Source organism: Anoplophora glabripennis, unplaced genomic scaffold (genome assembly GCF_000390285.2).
Source record: "Anoplophora glabripennis isolate ALB-LARVAE unplaced genomic scaffold, Agla_2.0 scaffold82, whole genome shotgun sequence".
NCBI lineage: Eukaryota > Metazoa > Arthropoda > Insecta > Coleoptera > Cerambycidae > Anoplophora > Anoplophora glabripennis.
Genome location: NW_019416227.1, coordinates 1046810 through 1066563, shown reverse-complemented (window position 1 = coordinate 1066563; position 19754 = coordinate 1046810). Strand labels below are relative to the sequence as shown.

The 19754-nt window shown below is 33.8% G+C and overlaps 2 protein-coding genes across 2 annotated transcripts; one reads left to right on the top strand and one right to left on the bottom strand.

The window, feature by feature from the left end:
* Positions 1 to 1486: 1486 nt before the first annotated feature.
* Positions 1487 to 3724, bottom strand: LOC108903466 (heat shock protein 70 A1). Its single transcript, XM_018705664.1, has one exon. It carries the CDS (start codon positions 3619 to 3621, stop codon positions 1672 to 1674), a length of 1950 nt encoding a protein of 649 aa, XP_018561180.1. The 5' UTR covers positions 3622 to 3724; the 3' UTR covers positions 1487 to 1671.
* A 2624-nt stretch (positions 3725 to 6348) lies between these two features.
* LOC108903428 (G1/S-specific cyclin-E2) lies at positions 6349 to 11543 on the top strand. The gene is made up of 3 exons (XM_018705601.2): positions 6349 to 6433; positions 7621 to 9061; positions 11165 to 11543. Exons 2-3 carry the CDS (start codon positions 7713 to 7715, stop codon positions 11541 to 11543), a joined length of 1728 nt encoding a protein of 575 aa, XP_018561117.1. The 5' UTR covers positions 6349 to 6433; positions 7621 to 7712.
* The last annotated feature ends 8211 nt before the right edge of the window (positions 11544 to 19754 follow it).

Here is a 19754-nt window from a genome sequence, read left to right as displayed (position 1 = left end):
TAATACAACAAAGCAAGTAAATGTCATTTTAGCGTTCGTGTCCCAGTTTTTTATGCATTATACTCTTTCTGTATCATTTACGGTAGGTTATTTATTGAAATAAGCTCGATAGTGCAAAATATGAGAAATAATTAATGACATGATTCAGGTATACTTTCGGTGTAATAAAAATCGTGGTGTAGGAGTCCACCTTTACAGAGAACTATTTCTTCACAGAGAAGTTCCACAACCACGTAGATTTGTAAGACGAAGAAAATTTGAGAAACTATGGTGCTTTTAAGAAACGAAGGCGAGAACACCAATTTAATGAAAACATCGAGTTCGGTGTTTTTCTTAACGTTGAAGAAAACCCAAGAACTTCCATTTGGGAAATTTCTAATAATAATAGAGCATCAAAGAGAACTGTACATGCAGTATTGAAAAAGCACAAATTCAATTTACAATTTGTTTCTTTAGTTGTTTTGTGTTTGTTGTTTTTCATTTAATGTGTTTTATTAATGTTATTTCGTGTTGAACTTTGTATAATGGTTAATGTATTTAATTAAATTATTTTTCTTTTAATTGATATTCACTGTACCGTTTCTTTTCTGTTAATTACAAAATTCTCTTTCGAGTTTTATTTGCTTTGCTGTATTATTTTTTGTTTTCCATGGCATAGATTATTAGTTAAAATACATTTGTCATGAATTAGTACCCGGGCGCCAAATGCGGTATCGACTAATATTTTGTCGTCTTTTCTGTAATGAATGCTTTACAAAAGTAAAGTTCATATACATCATTGGATTCATAGGATAATTCTGCACAATAATAAATAACAAAAAACTATATTGCCATTTGGAAAAAAAAGTTGACCTTTTCAAAAAAAAAAAAAAAAATAGTAAATGAGCTCTAATAGGCTCGCTTTATAATGTATTTGGAGCCATTTCATATAATTATATGTGGAAACATTTCAAGGTCATAACGCCTATTTTAATTTTTTATTTCAAGAGCTTCATTTCAAACTTTTTCTGGAGGAAAGTTCTTCATCTTGACCTTTAAAAACTTTGCCATAAATTATCAAAATTGACAACTTTAAACGTTCACAAGCAACGAGGCATTGGCAAAAATAGAATATAAATAAGCCTTATATCACCTCTTTCTTTCAAGCACAGTGTATCTAAATCTAAGTATTCTTCTAATGTTAACTAATATCTTCTAAATAGTATTTAACACTGTTTATTGTTAATACAAATTTCTATGGTTATTTCTGTATATAGATTGCAAAAGAAGTTAACATTATTTTGTTGTTGCCAGTTACTCTATTAAATATTTTTGCTAAAAAAGTTTGCTAATTTTAACCCGTTTTTCTCTAAAATTAAAGATCTCTTCCAACATTCTAATGAAATTCTTTTATCATTTACGATTTTTAGTAATTTGAAGAAATAAAATGACATTTTTCAATTTAAATTATATTTATTTATTAACAAAAATATTACAATAAATTTTATTTATCGATTAACAAAAATATTACAACAAATTACAATAAAAAAAAATTATATCTATCTATTCGACTTTTCCATTGTACCAATTGCAATACACATAAATGGAATCATTTCCTATTAAAATACATCTCTATTAAAAAATACTGCTTCTCTTTCATATCACATCCAAACAAACAGTCTTTTAAACAGTTTAGTCTACTTCTTCTATCGTTGGCCCACTATGACCACCTGTAAATCCTCCCGCTTGCTGGCCGCAACTTCCACCAGGCATTCCACTAGCGGTACCACTTCCAAATTGACCGTTCTGAGGCCCGTTCTGGTACAACTTGGCCATAATAGGACTGCAGACACTCGTCAAGTGCTTCCGCTTCTCTTCGTACTCTTCCTTCTCGGCCAACGAGTTGCCGTCCAGCCATCTCAGGCAGTCGTCACATTCACTCTCGATTTTAGCTTTGTCTTCCGCACTAAGCTTGTCGGCACAGTCAGAAATAGCTTGCTTCACTTGGAAGATATAGCCCTCCAGCTGATTACGGGCCGAGATTCTTTCCCTTTGTCGTTCGTCTTCCTCCTTGTACCTCTCCGCCTCGAACACCATTCTGTCTATATCCTGCTGTGATAATCTGCCTTTATTGTTCTTGATGGTGATGTTAGTACTCTTTCCGGAGCCGGTGTCTTTAGCAGATACGTTGAGAATTCCGTTAGCGTCTAGATCGAAGGTCACTTCTATCTTGGGAACCCCTCTAGGAGCCAAGGGTATTCCGGTGAGATCGAACGTTCCAAGCAAGTTATTATCTTTCGTCATAGCCCTCTCACCCTCGAATACCTGCACGGTAACCGCCGGTTGGTTGTCGGCGTACGTCGTGAAGACTTGAGTTTGCTTGCAGGGAATCCTCGCGTTACGTTCAATGATCTTCGTCATGACGCCACCTGCGGTTTCAATACCCAAAGACAAGGGAGTTACGTCAACCAGTAAGACGTCTTGGATTTTAGAATCAGTTTCTCCGGTAAGTACGGCGGCTTGGACTGCGGCACCATAGGCTACAGCTTCGTCCGGGTTGATGGACAAGTTCAACGGTTTTCCGTTAAAGTAATGCTGGAGGAGTTGTTGGATCTTCGGGATTCTAGTGGAGCCGCCCACAAGCACCACGTCGTGTATTTGGCCTTTGTCCATCTTGGCGTCCATCAGAGCTTTTTCTACGGGTTGTAGAGTTCCTCTGAATAGATCAGAGCACAATTCTTCGAACCTCGCTCTGCTAACTTTGGTGTAGAAATCGATACCCTCGTATAAAGCATCTATCTCGATGCTGGCTTCGGTGCTCGAGGAGAGCGTTCTCTTAGCCCTCTCAGCGGCAGTTCTCAGTCGTCTTAGAGCCCTGGGGTTGCTTCGGAGGTCTTTCTTGTATTTACGCTTGAATTCATCAGCAAGGTGATTAACTAACCGATTGTCAAAGTCCTCTCCCCCGAGATGTGTGTCGCCTGCTGTCGATCTTACTTCAAACAAAGACCCTTCGTCTATCGTAAGTATAGACACATCGAATGTACCACCACCCAAGTCGAAGATAAGCACATTCCTCTCGCCCTTCAAGTTTTTGTCCAAACCGTAAGCCAGAGCTGCCGCTGTTGGTTCATTGATTATTCTAAGAACGTTTAGACCTGCTATCACACCTGCATCTTTTGTAGCTTGTCTCTGGGAATCATTGAAGTACGCAGGGACCGTAACGACTGCATCTTTCACAGGAGACCCCAAATAAGCCTCGGCGGTTTCTTTCATCTTCGTCAACACCATGGAACTGACCTCTTCAGGGGCGAAGGTCTTCTTTTCACCCTTGTACATTACTTGTATCTTGGGCTTCCCGCAGTCGTCCACAACTTTAAAAGGCCAATGTTTGAGGTCCTGCTGGATCTTCGAGTCGTCATACTTGCGGCCGATCAATCTCTTAGCGTCGAAGACGGTGTTACTGGGGTTCATGGCGACCTGGTTCTTGGCGGCGTCTCCCAAGAGACGCTCGGTGTCCGTAAATGCAACATAACTCGGCGTCGTCCTGTTGCCTTGATCGTTGGCGATGATTTCCACTTTTCCATGCTGCCACACGCCTACACAGGAGTAGGTTGTTCCCAAGTCGATACCAACTGCAACCATTTTCACTTTATTTTGTTCACAATAACTTGATTTCACTCGTAGGATAATTCTTTTTAAGAACGCTTTTGAAGTTCGCTCGCTTTAATTGCTTGCTACTCGTTTGCTTTATTCAAATTCACTGGCGTTCGCGCTCCGATCCGCACCTTATATATGAATCGGTTTTCTATCCCGATAACGCTCGAAAGTTCTCGAATAGTCCGGCGCGCCGAGCGAAGCTTTCAGAACCAACGAGAAATGGACTGAAAGTTCGATAGGAAAGGTGCACAGGGTGGGAGTCAGGTTTTGTTTGTGAAGGTGGAGATTAATAAACTGTTAATAATTTTTAATTCAGCGTGGCAAATTTTTTATATTGTTGTATAACGGATGAAAGTATTTTTCACAGGAATTTAATGTTTAGTGATTTATTGTTATTGTATTTATTTTATTATAAGAAGAGTATCCAACGTATACATACCGCATGACCCATTCAAATGGAAACACTTGTAAATGGGTGTTTGTATTGTTTGTTTTATTTCGGATCTTTTTTTAAAAAGCTATTACGTCACATTTTAATTTACTGTGGGTTATCAAGTTATCAACTTAATATACATATTTTTTCGTTGTTAAATTTGATAAAAATTTAATTCTACATCCCCTCAATTGGATTAGTACCAAATTTGGTGAAAAAATATCAGTGCTAATTGTAAATTTAATGTTAATGTTTTTTATAGCATTTATGTTCTTCCTAAAATAATGTAAATAATGTAAGAATCATAAACGCCGGAAATGTTGATTAATTTGCTTTTTTCCTTTCGTATTACACAATAATTTTTAATTTTAATTACTCCCAACTAGGATATGGTATAAAATGAATATAGAAAAATCTGTAACCGGTAATTTTATTCAAATTTAACAATCGAAAATAATAATAAGGTAGACAACTGAAAGTAAATTTAAATGTCATGTGACTTAATATGGTGTAGTAATTAAATTCTAATTCAAATTTCGCGCTAATTATGCCGGAAACAGAAGAAGAAGAAGAAGAAAGAAGTTACAAAGTTAAGTCAGTAGGGGATTAGTAACAGAGACAATTCTTTCTGTTGTCTCTGATTAGTAATTATAGAGGACGAAGTACGAAATCCCGAATGTCATTTAGTTTTATGAGAAAATAAAGTGCAAATATTACGTTATTATTATTAAATCACCCCAACGACATTGGTAAAGTTTTCAAAACATAAACACACACTGCGAATAATATTTTATAGTGATGTAGATTTCAAGTGGGCAAAAATTAGTTGTTATAACAATTTCCAACGGATACCTATAAGAATTTATTTACAAATTTTTATTATCATTTTTTTAGTTCGCAGTACGGTAAAACAATCAAAAGTATTTAAAAAATGTCACAATAAGTAGATTCTGATATATTAATCAACAATAATTTAGAAATTAACTTTGTTTCCCAGTACGACCCTGTGCTGCGAGTTTCTCGAACGTCCTCTATCTTTCCCGACGTGTTCCATACCTATCTATTATTTATCTATTCTGTTTTCTGTTTGAAACTCAGCCAAAAATGATATGACGAAAATATACCTACTGAACGTAGATAAATCCAATTTCTTTTAAATATGTACAAGACAATAGATTTAAAAACGATTAGGTAAATAAAATAGTAACGATTTACAGAAGATTTGCACATAATTCAAGTGCCTGATTCTTTTTTCTAACATATAATTTTAGTACATACAAAAGTTCAATGGATTTGAAATTTCTGAACTAATTCTGAGTTTACATACATATTATATTCATTGACCCATTAATATTTTATTTTTTACGATTGTTTTTGTCATCAATAAGTTTCCTGACTTTTTTTTAATATAGAATCTAATATTTAGGTATGTAGGTAACATGAACTTATTCTACAACCCTCAAAAAAATACTCCTTGCCAATTTTGATAAGAATTTAATCATTTATATGATTATACATGCCTATATAAAATTTAAAAAATGTAATATATTGTATTGTATATGTATATTTTCACTTACATAATATGTATTTCTATTTTTTGTTTTTTTCCAAACAAAAAATTTTTTTGGACTACCTCTGTATCTCAAGAACCAAGCCTTTACGGACCCATGTTCATAATATGAACTTTTTATCTTAAAATTAGTCAAAGATCCCCCCTTTAAAGTTTGTACAAGTACTTAATAATGACCCTGACATATATTATAAAACTTGCAATATTGGAACGTTATAATGTATAAACATTTCTTATTGAAGAAATTTTGAGTTACTATTCCTTAATTTAATAATTTGTTCATGCATGAATTCATTAGATATTTTCCGCCTACCGTAAATATCACAGCTGTTTACTCTTTTATAAAATGTTATAGATATGTAAATAAAAATTGACAGTTAATTAGGTCGTTAGGTGCCTGTATCATAATTTTAGGTCAAGTTTTGAAGCAAGTTTCAAAGGTTTACATTTATGCAACCAGATATACACGCCTAGTTAGATCTTTTTGTGAATTTTTCAAATTTCAGTTCAAAATGTTTTATTCTGGATTACTGTATTGCATAACTAACATATTTAATTAATTTTGTATTCTTATGAAAAACTTATAAGTGTACTTTTTTAATGAATTTCAGTAAATTTAATTTGACTTTAAATTTCCCGCTCGCAGAAAATCTATTACCATATTTACGCAGAAGCTGCAGAATGCCTAACTTCACGTTTGTTTTGAGTTCTCAGCTGTACGACATATGGTATTATGCAATCAAAAATAATGAAAATAACAAGGCAATTTATCAGGAATCATGTATGGAAATGATGTAAGTACTACCTTTCTTGAATTAATATAATGTTGATGTAAAATATAAAACGATTAGAAGAAAAAACTTTTGTTTCGCTGAAAAACATTTGGCACAGTTAGGAGGCGTCCTTTTCTTTATTTACCATAGGGAGAATACGGCCCAGATTACACTGCTAATGAATTCTTTCGAAAAAAGCTATTAGAATATCTTTATTACAATGTTCGATACAATTTATTCGCATTTATTTAACTGTTTGTGCTAAAATACCTCTAATATTTTATTAAAAATGTTTTCTTCTATAAATAACGTGAACTTAGGTACAGAGATTTACCGAGGTGGGTCAATGTTCTGCGCGGCAAATATTTTTCTGTGGCGGGATAAATGAAATACTCAGATTCTGCATGGCGGGATATGCAGGGTACTAGGGTTCTTTTGCTTGGTTATGTGCAAGTTACACGTAGAAAATATTGGTGGTTTAATAGTTTTCCTGTAAAGTGAACCTTAGACATACTATAATTATTAATCAAGTTAAAGGGAATACAGTTTAAATATAAAATAAACGCGGTTAAAGTTTTAGTTAACCAAAAATTTTAAAGGGTGGAGTTGGACCTTTAATTTTTAACAAAAAATAAATGGTGAGTGAATAAATTGAAGGCGAATCTGAATATTCAACATCAGGTTATTAATATTTAAAGATTTAAAAGTCATTGCTTGAATATTTGATGTAGATATAAATTATTAAAAAATGTGGTTTGATAGGAGTAGTGTGTATGCAGGGGGTCACTTTATTTGTGATGATTGCAAAAATGCCGGGTGTATCATTTATTTTAAGATGGAAATGCTTTGCTTACACTTATAAGTTTTTAATTACTTTCGTTCTGTTGTTACATTTTCATTAAAAACCTTTATCTAAAATGGAACCCGAAGTGATGTGTTGAACGGAATAGATTTCTGTAAATATTAATTAATAAAAATATAAAAAGCATGTGAATGACTTTTAAAGTAACGAAACCAAACGTTTATTAATGTTCTTAAATACTTCATTCATTGCCTTTGAGAAAATTGTGTGAAAATACTTTTTTCATACATCCAAAACAACAGTTTTTTTTTTTAATATTTGGTAGTTTCTAAATTGTAGGTTTAATAAAAAAAACATTGTTAATCCTAATACACATATGGAAATATTTATAAAGTTTATTTTTCAGCATATATTTCCCACGTGTCGGGAATAACAAACAAAAGACTGAAAAGTTACTTGAAACTCTTACTAGTCCTATTTAAAGTTTACAAATTGAAAATGAGCGGCAACAAGTCTGACGAAGATGGATCACTTCATGCTATGGAAAACTTCAAGGACTACGATCCTGAAAAGTTGTCCTGCGTTGGCCAATATACAGAAGGCGAATATGCAGAGACCAGCAAGCTTCCGTTTCAAGACCTCCTCAGAATCCATCACAAACAGACGGTGTGGGGATTTAAATTTGGCAGGGAGTTGCGGGAGAGCACTTTAGCCAGAGATAAGAATATCCAGGGAAAGAGCAGCGAACCCACCACCGATATAGACAATACCATTGACAGTGACGAAGCGGGTAGCTCGAAATCCTTTACGGAGAAAGACCACAAAACGCCTCATTCGAGGAAACGATCGGGGGCCACTCGGAGCAGCAAACGCAAGAACATCCACAGAAATGACTTTGTCTCGCCGCAGAAAACCAGAACGGCGCCTTTACCTCTAATGGATTGGGCGGATTCCAAAGAGGTCTGGCTGTTCATGGTCTACAAAGAAGAGGCATCTCTGAATCTAAGAAACCCCAGGCTGTTTGAGGATTTCACCAGTTTCGTGCCCAGAATGAGGGCCATCCTATTGGACTGGGTTATGGAGGTGTGTGAAGTGTACCACTTGAGGCGGGTCACTTACTATTTAAGCGTGGATTACTTTGACAGATTCCTCTCGATTCGACCGGACGTACCCAAAAACCAACTCCAACTAGTAGGCGTAACGTGCTTATTCCTCGCTTCCAAGCTGGAAGAAGTATACCCCCCACGGTTAACGGAATTTTCATATGTCTGCGATGGAGCCTGCAGCCCCGAAGAGATCCTAGCTTGCGAACTGTTGATCCTGAACAGCTTAGGATGGGACCTGAACATCATGACCCCCAGCGACTGGCTGAACTTGTACATGCAGATTCACTTCCAAGCGCCGAAAGTAACGAAACAGAAGCTACATATCGACATGAACAGAGGGTTTTTCTTCCCCCAGTATTCGGGATATCAATTCATCAGGGCTTCCCAACTTGTAGACATGCTCAGCTTAGACCCCGGTTTTCTCAAGTTCAGTTACAGCACCATAGCGGCCGCCGCCATGTATTTTATGTATGGCAAGAAAGCCGCACTTTCCGCTTCCGGTTTGACCTGGTCCCAGCTCCAGCCTTGCGCCGAGTACATGGCGGTGTTTTACCACGTCATAAGGGACAGTCCGGATCCCCGGTTGTTGTCCTGCAAGGGCGACGCTTCCGTGGACGAGCAGTCGTGTACGTCGCTGGCCAGCGTCCGGCACAAGGTAAAGGATTTGGTGAAGGATGAGAATCATTCGTTGCAGACTCACGTTGTCAACATGGAATACTTTGAAAAATCCGCAATAATCAGGTTAGTTAATTGTACAAGGTGTCTTGTAAGAGTATTTAGGGAATATAGGACTTGCTGAATAATAATGTTCCGTCACTTCTGCCACACGTGTGTCTGTCGTCTGGACTAGTCCTTGGGGTTAGAATAAAGGGTAGAAATATTATTCTTTAGGAAATATGCAAGCCTGTTTGCAAAAAATACGAGGTAGCAAAAATACACATTTCTAAGATATTGTACCTCAAATTTTAAGAAAAAAATTAAATTTTTTAAATTTTTCATTTCAATTATACTGGTACACAAAATAAAAAAAGTTGTTTGTACCTTTGATTAGACCCAATAGGTTTTATGTATTTTGACATGCTAAATCTGAATCTGAAGTTTGTTTAGTTCAAACACCCCCAAAATTTTGAAGTAATTGGAAAAAAATAGTGAAAAATTGCGGAAAATTTGTTCTGAACTTGATCAAATGGGTTTCTTATGTATTTCAATATGCTGAATCCCCCCAAATTTTGCAAAAATCACAAAATAATAGCGAAAATCCACCAAAAATAGCAAAAAATCGCTAAAAAACGTGAGCGTAAAAAAAATTCGAAAAGTTGATCAAGCGTGTTTCTTATGTATTTTGATATGCTGAATTCGAGCCTGAAGTCTTAGTGTACCCCAAACAAATTTTGCAAAAAAAACTGCAAAAAAAAAGAGAAAATTTAGAAAGAGGTTTTCTAGATTGGAAAAATGGAAATCGTTAATCCCAAAAAATCTTGAATAAATTTTCATTAATGATTTTTTTGTAATTTTCAGATATTTTTTGCGTTTTTTTTTTTTGCAAAATCTGCGGGTATGCAGCTAATAGACTTCACTCTCGAACTCAGCATATCAGAATACATAAGATCAAGGTCAGAAATAAATATTTTCAAATTTGTTTGCACTCACTAACATGATTTTTGGCAGTTTTTCGCTATTTTTGGTGAGTTTTCGTTACTGTTTTGCGATTTTTGTAAAGCCTGGAGGGGGGATGTAGCTTAAAACACTTCAGATTTGCATTCAACACATCAAAATACATAAGGATCCCACGTGATCAAATTCAGAACAAATTTTTTCAAATTTTTTTGGCTCACTAACTTGATTTTCGTCGATTTTTCTATATTTTTTGTCAATTACTCAAAATTTTGGGGGTACTTGAGCTAAATAGATCAAAGGACACTGCATTTCCTTTTTTTTTATATACAGAAACTATAATTTTACTTTGATTTATGCTTCAAAGTATAAGGCTAATAATAAAAAATGTACAATTTTAAGTAAACTACAATGTTTCGTATGAATTTTTATTGATAGGTAAAAGAAATAACTGATTCAAAACAAGGTTAATAATTAAAAATAATGACAAATCCACCAAATTAAATATAAAAACGAATAAAAAAAAACAAAAATTAAAATATTGGCCCCCTTAGTTGTTAAAACTGCTTTTTTCTCGAAGAAACTACACTTTTACTTGAAAATTATTGTTTTTAATAATTAATTTTGCATTATTAGTTTAATTTGTTTTAATTATATCAAGTTAATTGAAATAGATTAAAAAAAATTGTAAAATTTTTCCAAAATATCATCAAATAAAGTCAAATATATCTCATTTAGATTTAGTGATTTTTTACATTAACATATTAGTTAATGTTATTTTGAAAATCTGAAGTTCGTAAAACAAAAGGAAAGTATTATGCAATTTACTCTGAAATTTAAAAAAATAAAATTTTAAAAGAGCAAATTCAATTTTATTCCAAATTGTCTGTGTTAAGTGTACAAAGTACAAAGTGTAAAAAACAATCATAGGTGTAGAAGCTACTTTACTTCTACTTTATCTTAATCTTTGATACTTAATACTAGGTCTTCAGTACAAGCAAAATGGCAAAGAGTGACCTGCTAATCTAATTGGAGGATTAGTTTTCAAAGTAGGTCTTTGCATCCAAAAAAATTTACTTTTTTTCAAAAAATTTCAAAGGTCTTGGAAATCAGGTTTTACCTAACCCAGATTTAGAAAAACTTTTTTCGCTGGCGAAGATCGTTCCCTTAAAATTTGCCTCGCTTGCCCTTTTTTTTCAAAGTTTTTGCCTTAAGTCAAATAATTTTTAGGTTGGAACAAATGGGGCTGAAAGTGGAGAAAACCTATGTGAAGAAGAAAAAGGGCGACAAAAAGAGTCCCAGCAAGAAGGAGGAGGACCTGACCGACAACAAAGACGAACCGGAAAACGAAGAGAACTTCAGTCTGGTCTGCATGTACGACGTGGAGAAGCTTTCCTGCGACGCTGTCGCCTTGAGTGGGGAGGACATCGACATAAGTCCCATCTCTACCTCGGATGCGGACCTGATAATACCGGAAGACAGTAAAGCGACTTTAAGTTTCGACGACATTCTGAACGGTATAGTCAAATGTAATAAGAAAAATATACCTGTACAGTTACAGACGCCGAAGGACCTACTGACAGAGCAAGTCGATAGTAGACTCGATTAGTTGGTTTTTTATTTAATTTTAGATGTACATATGAATGATTCGGTGAACTAGAGATGACGCTTTATTAACTTGTAGGAAATCCTTGTGCCTGTGGCCAAAATTTAGTTTAATCTTCGGTTGGTTTGGTGGTGTATCTATTGCAAATGAATATCAGAAACGGGATCAGTATAAGAAATTAACTTTTTTAGGTTCGTTGAAATTTTAAGTTGTTTTAAAGTGTTCTTTTAATAATTTTTTAGATAGACGATAAAGATTTATCGAATATGTATGGTAATATTTATTTTTTTTTCCAGGTACTATAGTTTTCATAAACAATTTTAAGAACTTCCATTAGTGTGCTAAAGATGTCTTACGTTTTCGTACATTTTTCTAGTCTGCCACTATTTTATCATTCGACTATCGACTGTCGTCTTTTTCCAGTAAACTAGAACAAACCTTCAGACTAACGTAATGAAATTCCGCAGATTATTACTTGTGATCGAATTTTATTTATAGAATATAATATATATTTACCTAGAAATAGTATCATCTCATTTACATAATATTATTTATAAAAATTTTTATCGTACGCTTCCATTTTTTTTTCACCAAAACCGGACAGTCTGTGTCTGTTATTTATTTCCGATATTTTGTTTCAAGAATACTCCGCAAAGCTCGAAAAAAATCAGGTTTGCGTATAAAAAAATTAGCTATTAACACCTATACGTTCATTTTTAATACTGCCACTAAGTGCCTTAAGACTTACAAATCTGAACATCCTGTGTATAAAAAAATTCGAAACTACACAACATTGTCTTTCCTTTTGAATTTTGCGTATAATTAATTTTTTGCAAATATTTTAAAGTTAAAAGTAGTGTAACGGTACAATCTTTATTCGGTGACATGTATATGCATGTATACAGGGTGTTGGGTAAACGCTAGTGTGATTATTTCAGTTAATGTTAATAAATTTGGTGTTAATATATTATTAGAAGTAGAAATCTTTTAGACTTCTTTAATGTTAATGTCTGGTTAACTTTACCGATTTAGAAAAAAAAAAAAAAAAATCACAAGCAGTTAAATAAAATCAATTTTTTATATAAGCGATTTAAGAATGATTTTTAGGGAATGTTAATTTTCCGTAATCGATTTAAGAAGTGTATAATGCACAGTGAATTATATATTTTTTATATAACTTTGTATTTACGTCGAAACATCAGAAATTAAAATATTTAATCGTTAAATAGTTGGAAGTTGTTTAAGGTGGATTTGGGAGGTTATAAATTCTCCCGGACAACTTCAGTAAAATCGGAACATTGTCCAATTAATGAATATATGAAATTTTTGAAATCATGTGATTATGCAATACATTCGTTGCAGTCAAAGACTTTCTCATAGTTTTAAGTACTATTATTTTTCGCATCCTTGTAAATAAAATTGTATTTAAAAAAAAAGAAGAAAAAATGTGATCTCCATATGAGTAATATTCTAATATAATAATGTAAGCTCTTGTTTCAGAGAGTGATTTCTTATACATGTTTTGTAGTTGAATTTTTATTGTAATGTAGAATACGTCTATTTTAATAAAGTTGAGAAATAACTTGTTTTATTTTTTTTAAGTTTTAACTTAAAATTGCCACGCAGAAAATTATACATCATCTATTTTCATTCCAATAGTCCCAACACTGTGATATTTTTTAAAAGTAATAAGTAGGGTTGCCAGAACTGAGCCGTGGCACATAGACGTACGCATTATTTATTAAAAAGCAACAATTTAAATTGTCTACAACGGATAGAAATTAATTACGCAACATCCGCACGATAACAAAGGCAACAGTATACTAACGTGACGTGAACGTAAAAAGCATTCTGAGGTAACGGCTCGATTTACCCTCTTGGCACGCCATTGAATTGCGGCTCTCTCTGACGGACATAATAAGTAATACCTGTAATTTTTGATATGGACCATTGCAACATTGGTTTTATAAACTACGATCGCCCTGTAGAAGCGCTTTTTACGCGAAGGAAAAACTACCATTGGTTTTATTATGAGCTATGCTATCAGATAAGTCGGAGCATTTCTTAAATACCCTGTATTTAAACAATGGTCCAAGTTTTGACATTTGCAGGCCGTCAGGCTCCCGAGGACATTGTGATCGACGCTACACTAGGATTACCAGATGGATTTCATGACAGACCCGGAGACATTAAATTTTAATATGTATACAGGGTGTCGCGCTTAAATGTGATACACGCCTTTACATTCTTTATTTTTTAGCCGATTTAAAAAAATTATGGTAAAAAGAACTATGATCCTGCTGTTTTTCTTAATGCAATACACGGCCAACTAGAACGACGCGTTTTTTTGACGTCATCCGAGTTCACCAATCACCATCACCAAGTTTCGTCAAATTCGATACATCTTCAGACGAGCACCCCATGATGTCCTAGTTGGCCGTGACTTAATCAATGCCACCTGATTCATCAGCTTCAATTCGTTTTTTTTTGTTTTTTGTACGATTATTTCTCATTGAGATGTAGCCTATTGAGTGAAAAGTCACCTTTTTTTTTGATCATCGATATCTCATGAACTCATACAGCGAACGGAAGGTCGACTTTAGAAACCTGAATCAATCTTCTTCAAGAGCCTTTTGCTATGTTTGAGAAAAATTTTTTTTATACTTCGCATTAATTTGAAAAAGTGCAAAAAATGACTTCTGCTGATGTTTTGGAAAATCGACGATTTTGCGAGAAGTACCAATATTTGTAGTTTTTTTTTAGCTCAATACATGTTTTTAAGGTTTATAAATTTTTAATCGATTGGCCGAACCGTTTTCCTTTCCTGAACCGTAAAAATTTTATAAAAAATTAAAAGAGCAAGTTTATTGCTCCTGAAACATCAATTAATGATGAAGATGAAACAAATATTTTTCTCATAATTAAAAGTCCGATATTTCGATGAGAAATGGTCGTATCGAAATTTAAAAAAAGGAAATTGAAGCTGAATAAACAAACTATCTGGTCCGTGCAATGGCTTAGCTGAAAAAAATTTTTCCAAGTCCGTCGATTCAGAAAAAAAAAATTGCAAAATTGTATACAGTATCTAGTAAGTCGAGCTGTTAAACCCAGATTCATTGGACGAAAATAATAATTTTATCCTGCCCTTTTTCATTTAGGAACCCCTTTTTTAAATACACTGTGTTAAAATTGTAATTAAAAATTTTAATTAAAATTTTATTAATAATCTTGCCGTTTTTTAAGATCATCAGTTGAAGTTTTGCATAAACTTTTATCGATTGACGGCACATTTGTGTTAATAGTGTTAAAAAAATTGAAGCACGAACGTAAGAAAGGAAAATTGTAGAATCCATTATTTCACGTGCAACATTTTTGCGTATGCCAGTGGTTCAACTGTATTGTTTTTTGAACAAGCTCGTATTTTTTTCATCCCTGCAAAATTTTGACCAAGAAGAACTACCAAATAATCACTACTCTCTAGGATCAAGGATCATAGTAAATCGGATGCGACAAATACGAATGTGGCCTTAGAATAAACGATTCGACCCCACGAGAAAAATTTTTTGAAAAAGTCAAATATTTTCGTGCCCTAATCAAGGATTTTATTTGTACCGCTCCGATGGTATAGCATTAATACTGGACGAAGTTCCCATCAGAAACACAGCAATCGCGTGATTACTGTCAATATCGTTAGAGAGAAACCGCGACGAAGAAGAGTCGTGCAAATCCATGCCCACATAACGATTGTCTTCCTCGGACCATCCACCTCACGACTAAAAATGAACGATATAGGTATTTTCCGCATTGCGCTATTGTTTCGAGCGAGAAGATGGATATACGCCGTCGTCAATGAAGTTGTAACTGAACACTTCATATGTACGTCTAAAAAAATCAATTTCATGAAGCATTCATTACCGAAAGTGTTAACTTTAGTTAATATAACCATCACCATCGGATGCAATCCGCAATTATGGTCGAGCGGATAATAACTTCATCTTCCACGCATCGTAAACGATCAAATCGTGCTCGAGAGGTGTACTAAACATCTAAAATATTTCATTATTTGTCATAAACATCTTCAGCTAGATCCTCTCGAATGATGGAAAGACTATTTTACTGGATATATCATTGCGTAATGTTCATAAAAATACAATTTTTGCCAACAACGACCAACTGTATTCGAAAATGCCACTGAATTTTAGTTGACAAATAGAAAAATACAAATAAAAACGCAAATATTTTTTAATTTAATGCAATTATGAGAACTTGATGATTTATTCTTCATCTACGAGACTTTTTTAAGAAATACAAAGAAAAAGCACATTACGTTAAACAATTCCCTCGTGTACTTTAGTTCAATTGTTCAATATCCGCGATTCTCACGGTGGATTTGAATACATTTCTGCTTTACGAGATATGTAAAAGGAAACGAATAATCACGGTAATTCTACGGTAAATAATCCCAATTTGCAAGAATAGATATCATTTCCATTCTCAGCATGGGGATCGATGGGGATTATCGACGGTTATGCTACTACCTGACCTCTAGGAAGCCACTTAAACGAGCTATCATTTTTTTATATGTATGTACAGGGCGACTCAGGATCGATGGTAGGCCGCCATTACAGGAAAACGGAAAGAGCAAAGGGGGATCTTTACGACATGATGAAATACGTATTTCACTTAGAATCCCGTCTAGGTTTTATAGGTTTTTTGCACCGAATTTGAAACGTTCAATGCCAAATACGCTGGTCTAATTATCTTTTATATATTTCATAGAGGGCGGCGCTAGTTATGTTACATTCGTATTACATTTTAAGTTCTAATTTTTTTGAGGTTAGGTTTTTTACCATTCGGGCTCCAATTTCTGATGTACAATTTTATTTTCTAAAAATAATGCACTCTTGTTAGAACTTCTTAATGAGGACGGGTTTCGAGAAAAAAGGCTTTTAATTGAACTCTTACAATATTACAGTGTATAAAATAAGTGACTTTTCTCAAAGTAGGCTTATGTCAAAACGCATTTATTCTTAGTAATATTTTAAACTCTAATTAACTTTATATCAAAATTTTTGAGAAAAGTCACATATTTTATACACCTTGTCCACCTAATGCGTGTAAGTTCAATATCTAGGTTAGTAAAAGATATAACTTAATTTCTTTTTCTTGTTGTTGCCTACTTTTCCGAGCTGCATAAAATGAAAATATATTTGCATATACAGGGTGTTCAGTTTTTCCTGGGCAGGTACCAACTTATTTTTTTTTAATGGAAACTTACGTGAAAAATTAACGGGACTTTGTGTTCTGATCCCTATTAAAATATTGAGTTAATTCGAGATAATCGACTTTTCATTTTTTTTTCTTGTTTCGTTACTTCTAGTAGTTGACATAATTATGATTGTATGACAGCTAGAAATTATTTTTTTTCAGGAATTGTAGAGTGAAGATGGCTCTTTCAAAAAATGTATCAAAAGTTGACTTGCGGTATACAGGGGGCAAAAAAATCGTGCCAAACCTGATAATTTAAAATTTGAAAAATTTCGACTTTTTCAAATAGAACACCCTGTGTTTTATGATTTCATTAGATGCCTTTCTGTAGACTCTACAATTTTTTAATAGCTTTCCCTATACCCTATAACGAAACATAAGAAAAAAAATGAAAAGTCGATTATCTCGAAAACTATCAATATTTTAATAGGGATCATAACACAATGTCCCGTTAATTGTTCACGTAGAATTCGATAATGCCATAAAAGATATAGGTTTCCATTAAAAAAAATTAAGTTGGTACCTGCCCAGGAAAAACTGAACACCCTGTATATGAAAATATATTTTCATTTTTAGTTATATTTTTTATTAACCTAGATATTGGACTTACGCGCACGGTGTATACCGTAATATTGAAAGAGTTTAATTAAAAGCCTTTTTTCTCGAAAACCGTCCACATTAGGAAGTTCTAACAAGAGTACATTATTTTTAGAAAATAGAATTGTACATTAGAAATTGGTGCCCGAATGGTAAAAAACCTAACCTTAAAAAAACTAGAACTGAAAATGTAATAGGAATGTAGTATAACCAGCGCCCTCTATGAAATATATAAAAAATAATTAGACCAGCGTATTTCGCATCCTTAAAAACCCGGAATACCAAATTTCATAAAAGTATTTTGCACCGTTTGGAAATTTTCGTAAAAATTCTGTTTAAAAAATTTTATTTTGTGTAGGTATCTCGAAAACAAGAGGAGATAGACATATAATTCATAAGACAAAAAATTCTTATTTTTTGTCGTACTATCACCCCCTGTATTTACGGGAGGTTTTTCTGACACCCTGTATAAGTCAATAGTTTGGATAAAAGGAATTCGTGGATAACGGTGTTCGCTGTATTTTTTAAAAAAGATTAGGCAACACAATTCGAGAAATTATCAGAAATTCGTCTGCCCAGCTGAAGCCTCGAGGGTATCTATTGCGCAAAAATTCGCGAAAAGTGAGTCGAATACTTAATAATTGAAAAGTTGTTACATATTTAAATTTCACCAGTGGCCCGTCAGACTAAATAATATTCAATTCTGGGTCGGACCACCTCTCTCTAAAATGTCAATGTGGACATAATACTGGACGGTCAGTCAAAACAGATTTGTAGATCCTTATAACACGACCGGAGCTTTTTCTTTAGTCGAGAACAGGATTGTTATGATTTTACTAAAGCGAGGCCAGTGTTTTTGTCGGAGATCGTCTTGGGCAACGCTCTGATTTACATTTTAACCGAGCTATTGTTCAGTTCGCCGATAAATCTAGAATTTATAGCTCGGCTCTTGTAGTAACAACGATAAACGCATCAGATTTGTGTGAGAAATAAAGTCGTCTCTGCTCTTTGCGTACAGGGCGTTCTGAAAAAAGGAAGCTAAACCGTAGGACTCTTAATATTATGTTTAATTATGAATCAATGTAATAGTTATTTATACATCAAGGGCGTTATAAGGATAATGCTGACTCGAGGAGACATATTCGAAATTTCGGTGTGAGGCAAGCCCCAGGGGTAAACTTCCTTAGGTTAAATTCTATATAGAATATACAGGGTGTCCCATAAGTAATGATACAATGAGCAACACCAGAGTCAACACACTAAAATGTCTGTCTGTCTCAAAGTAAAAAAAAAATTCATTATTTTAAAATAATCTTAAGTTACATATATTGTACAAATTTTGGGTATTAGAAGTTCTTTGAGGCAACGAATACAGATCCGATCATACTTTTGTTGTTATTTATTAGAGGGCGCCATTTGCGGTACCTTCGATGTCTTTAAAATGTCATAATTTTTTTGCTCCTCGTCCTAATATATTTTTTTCATTTTTATATTTTTTTACGTACAGATTGCGCAGGTTATTGTTTATCGAAATAAAATCTTGGGAAGATTTGAATTTGACTTCGGGGTTATCTTAGGAAAAAGCGCTTTCCATGTCAACAAGATTATTGTATGCCTTTTAACTTTAAAAGTTAGCAACAAAGATGTTTATCAAAAATCGCGCAATGACGATGGCTACAAATTTACGCCCCGGGTACAATTTTTTAATCGCACGGCTCTAGGTGTAATAGACCTATTATTCAAAAACAAATCCCCATATCTAATCTCCATCTAATTTGCATATTATCTTGATGACCAACTACAACCATTAATTGTTACCTAATGCGTTTATTTCGAGTTGCACGAGTTCTTGTCAACTTGACGAGCCGCTGTTGTTTCAAAAGTTGCTTAAAAATCCACCTAATATTCGTTCACGTTTAAAATCCTTATTAAACCAGTTATTGCAAAAATCAGAGCAGTTGTAGGGTACCCTCACACCTTCGTAAATCCAAAATAGACTATAAAAACACGGCATTCTTTTGAAAATGTATCACTTGCAGAACAGTTCTCTACAGGGTAAGACAACAGCAACCTGACAGCCATGTTTAAGGTAAATATACGAATTTTGTTGATATATCTTTGTTATAACACAATATGAATCTTAAAACGTTTTATCTGGGAATATGATTCGCTATATAAATGAGTCACTTTTCGTAATTACAAAAAATATTATGGAGATATTAATATTTATATAAGGTTTTCCAATTTATAGATATACAAGCCTTAAGTAAAGAAAAATGTGAAGGCCAATATTTTTAATTAACCCTAAAAGGAACAAATTTGGAAATATAAAATTTTCAAATCCTATTT

Bases quoted from the DNA above. Each gene is read 5' to 3' on its own strand.
- LOC108903466 (XM_018705664.1), bottom strand. From the start codon at position 3,621: ATGGTTGCAGTTGGTATCGACTTGGGAACAACCTACTCCTGTGTAGGC.
- LOC108903428 (XM_018705601.2), top strand. From the start codon at position 7,713: ATGAGCGGCAACAAGTCTGACGAAGATGGATCACTTCATGCTATGGAA. The intron at 9,062-11,164 runs GTTAGTTAATTG...AATAATTTTTAG, and splicing joins GAAAAATCCGCAATAATCAG to GTTGGAACAAATGGGGCTGA.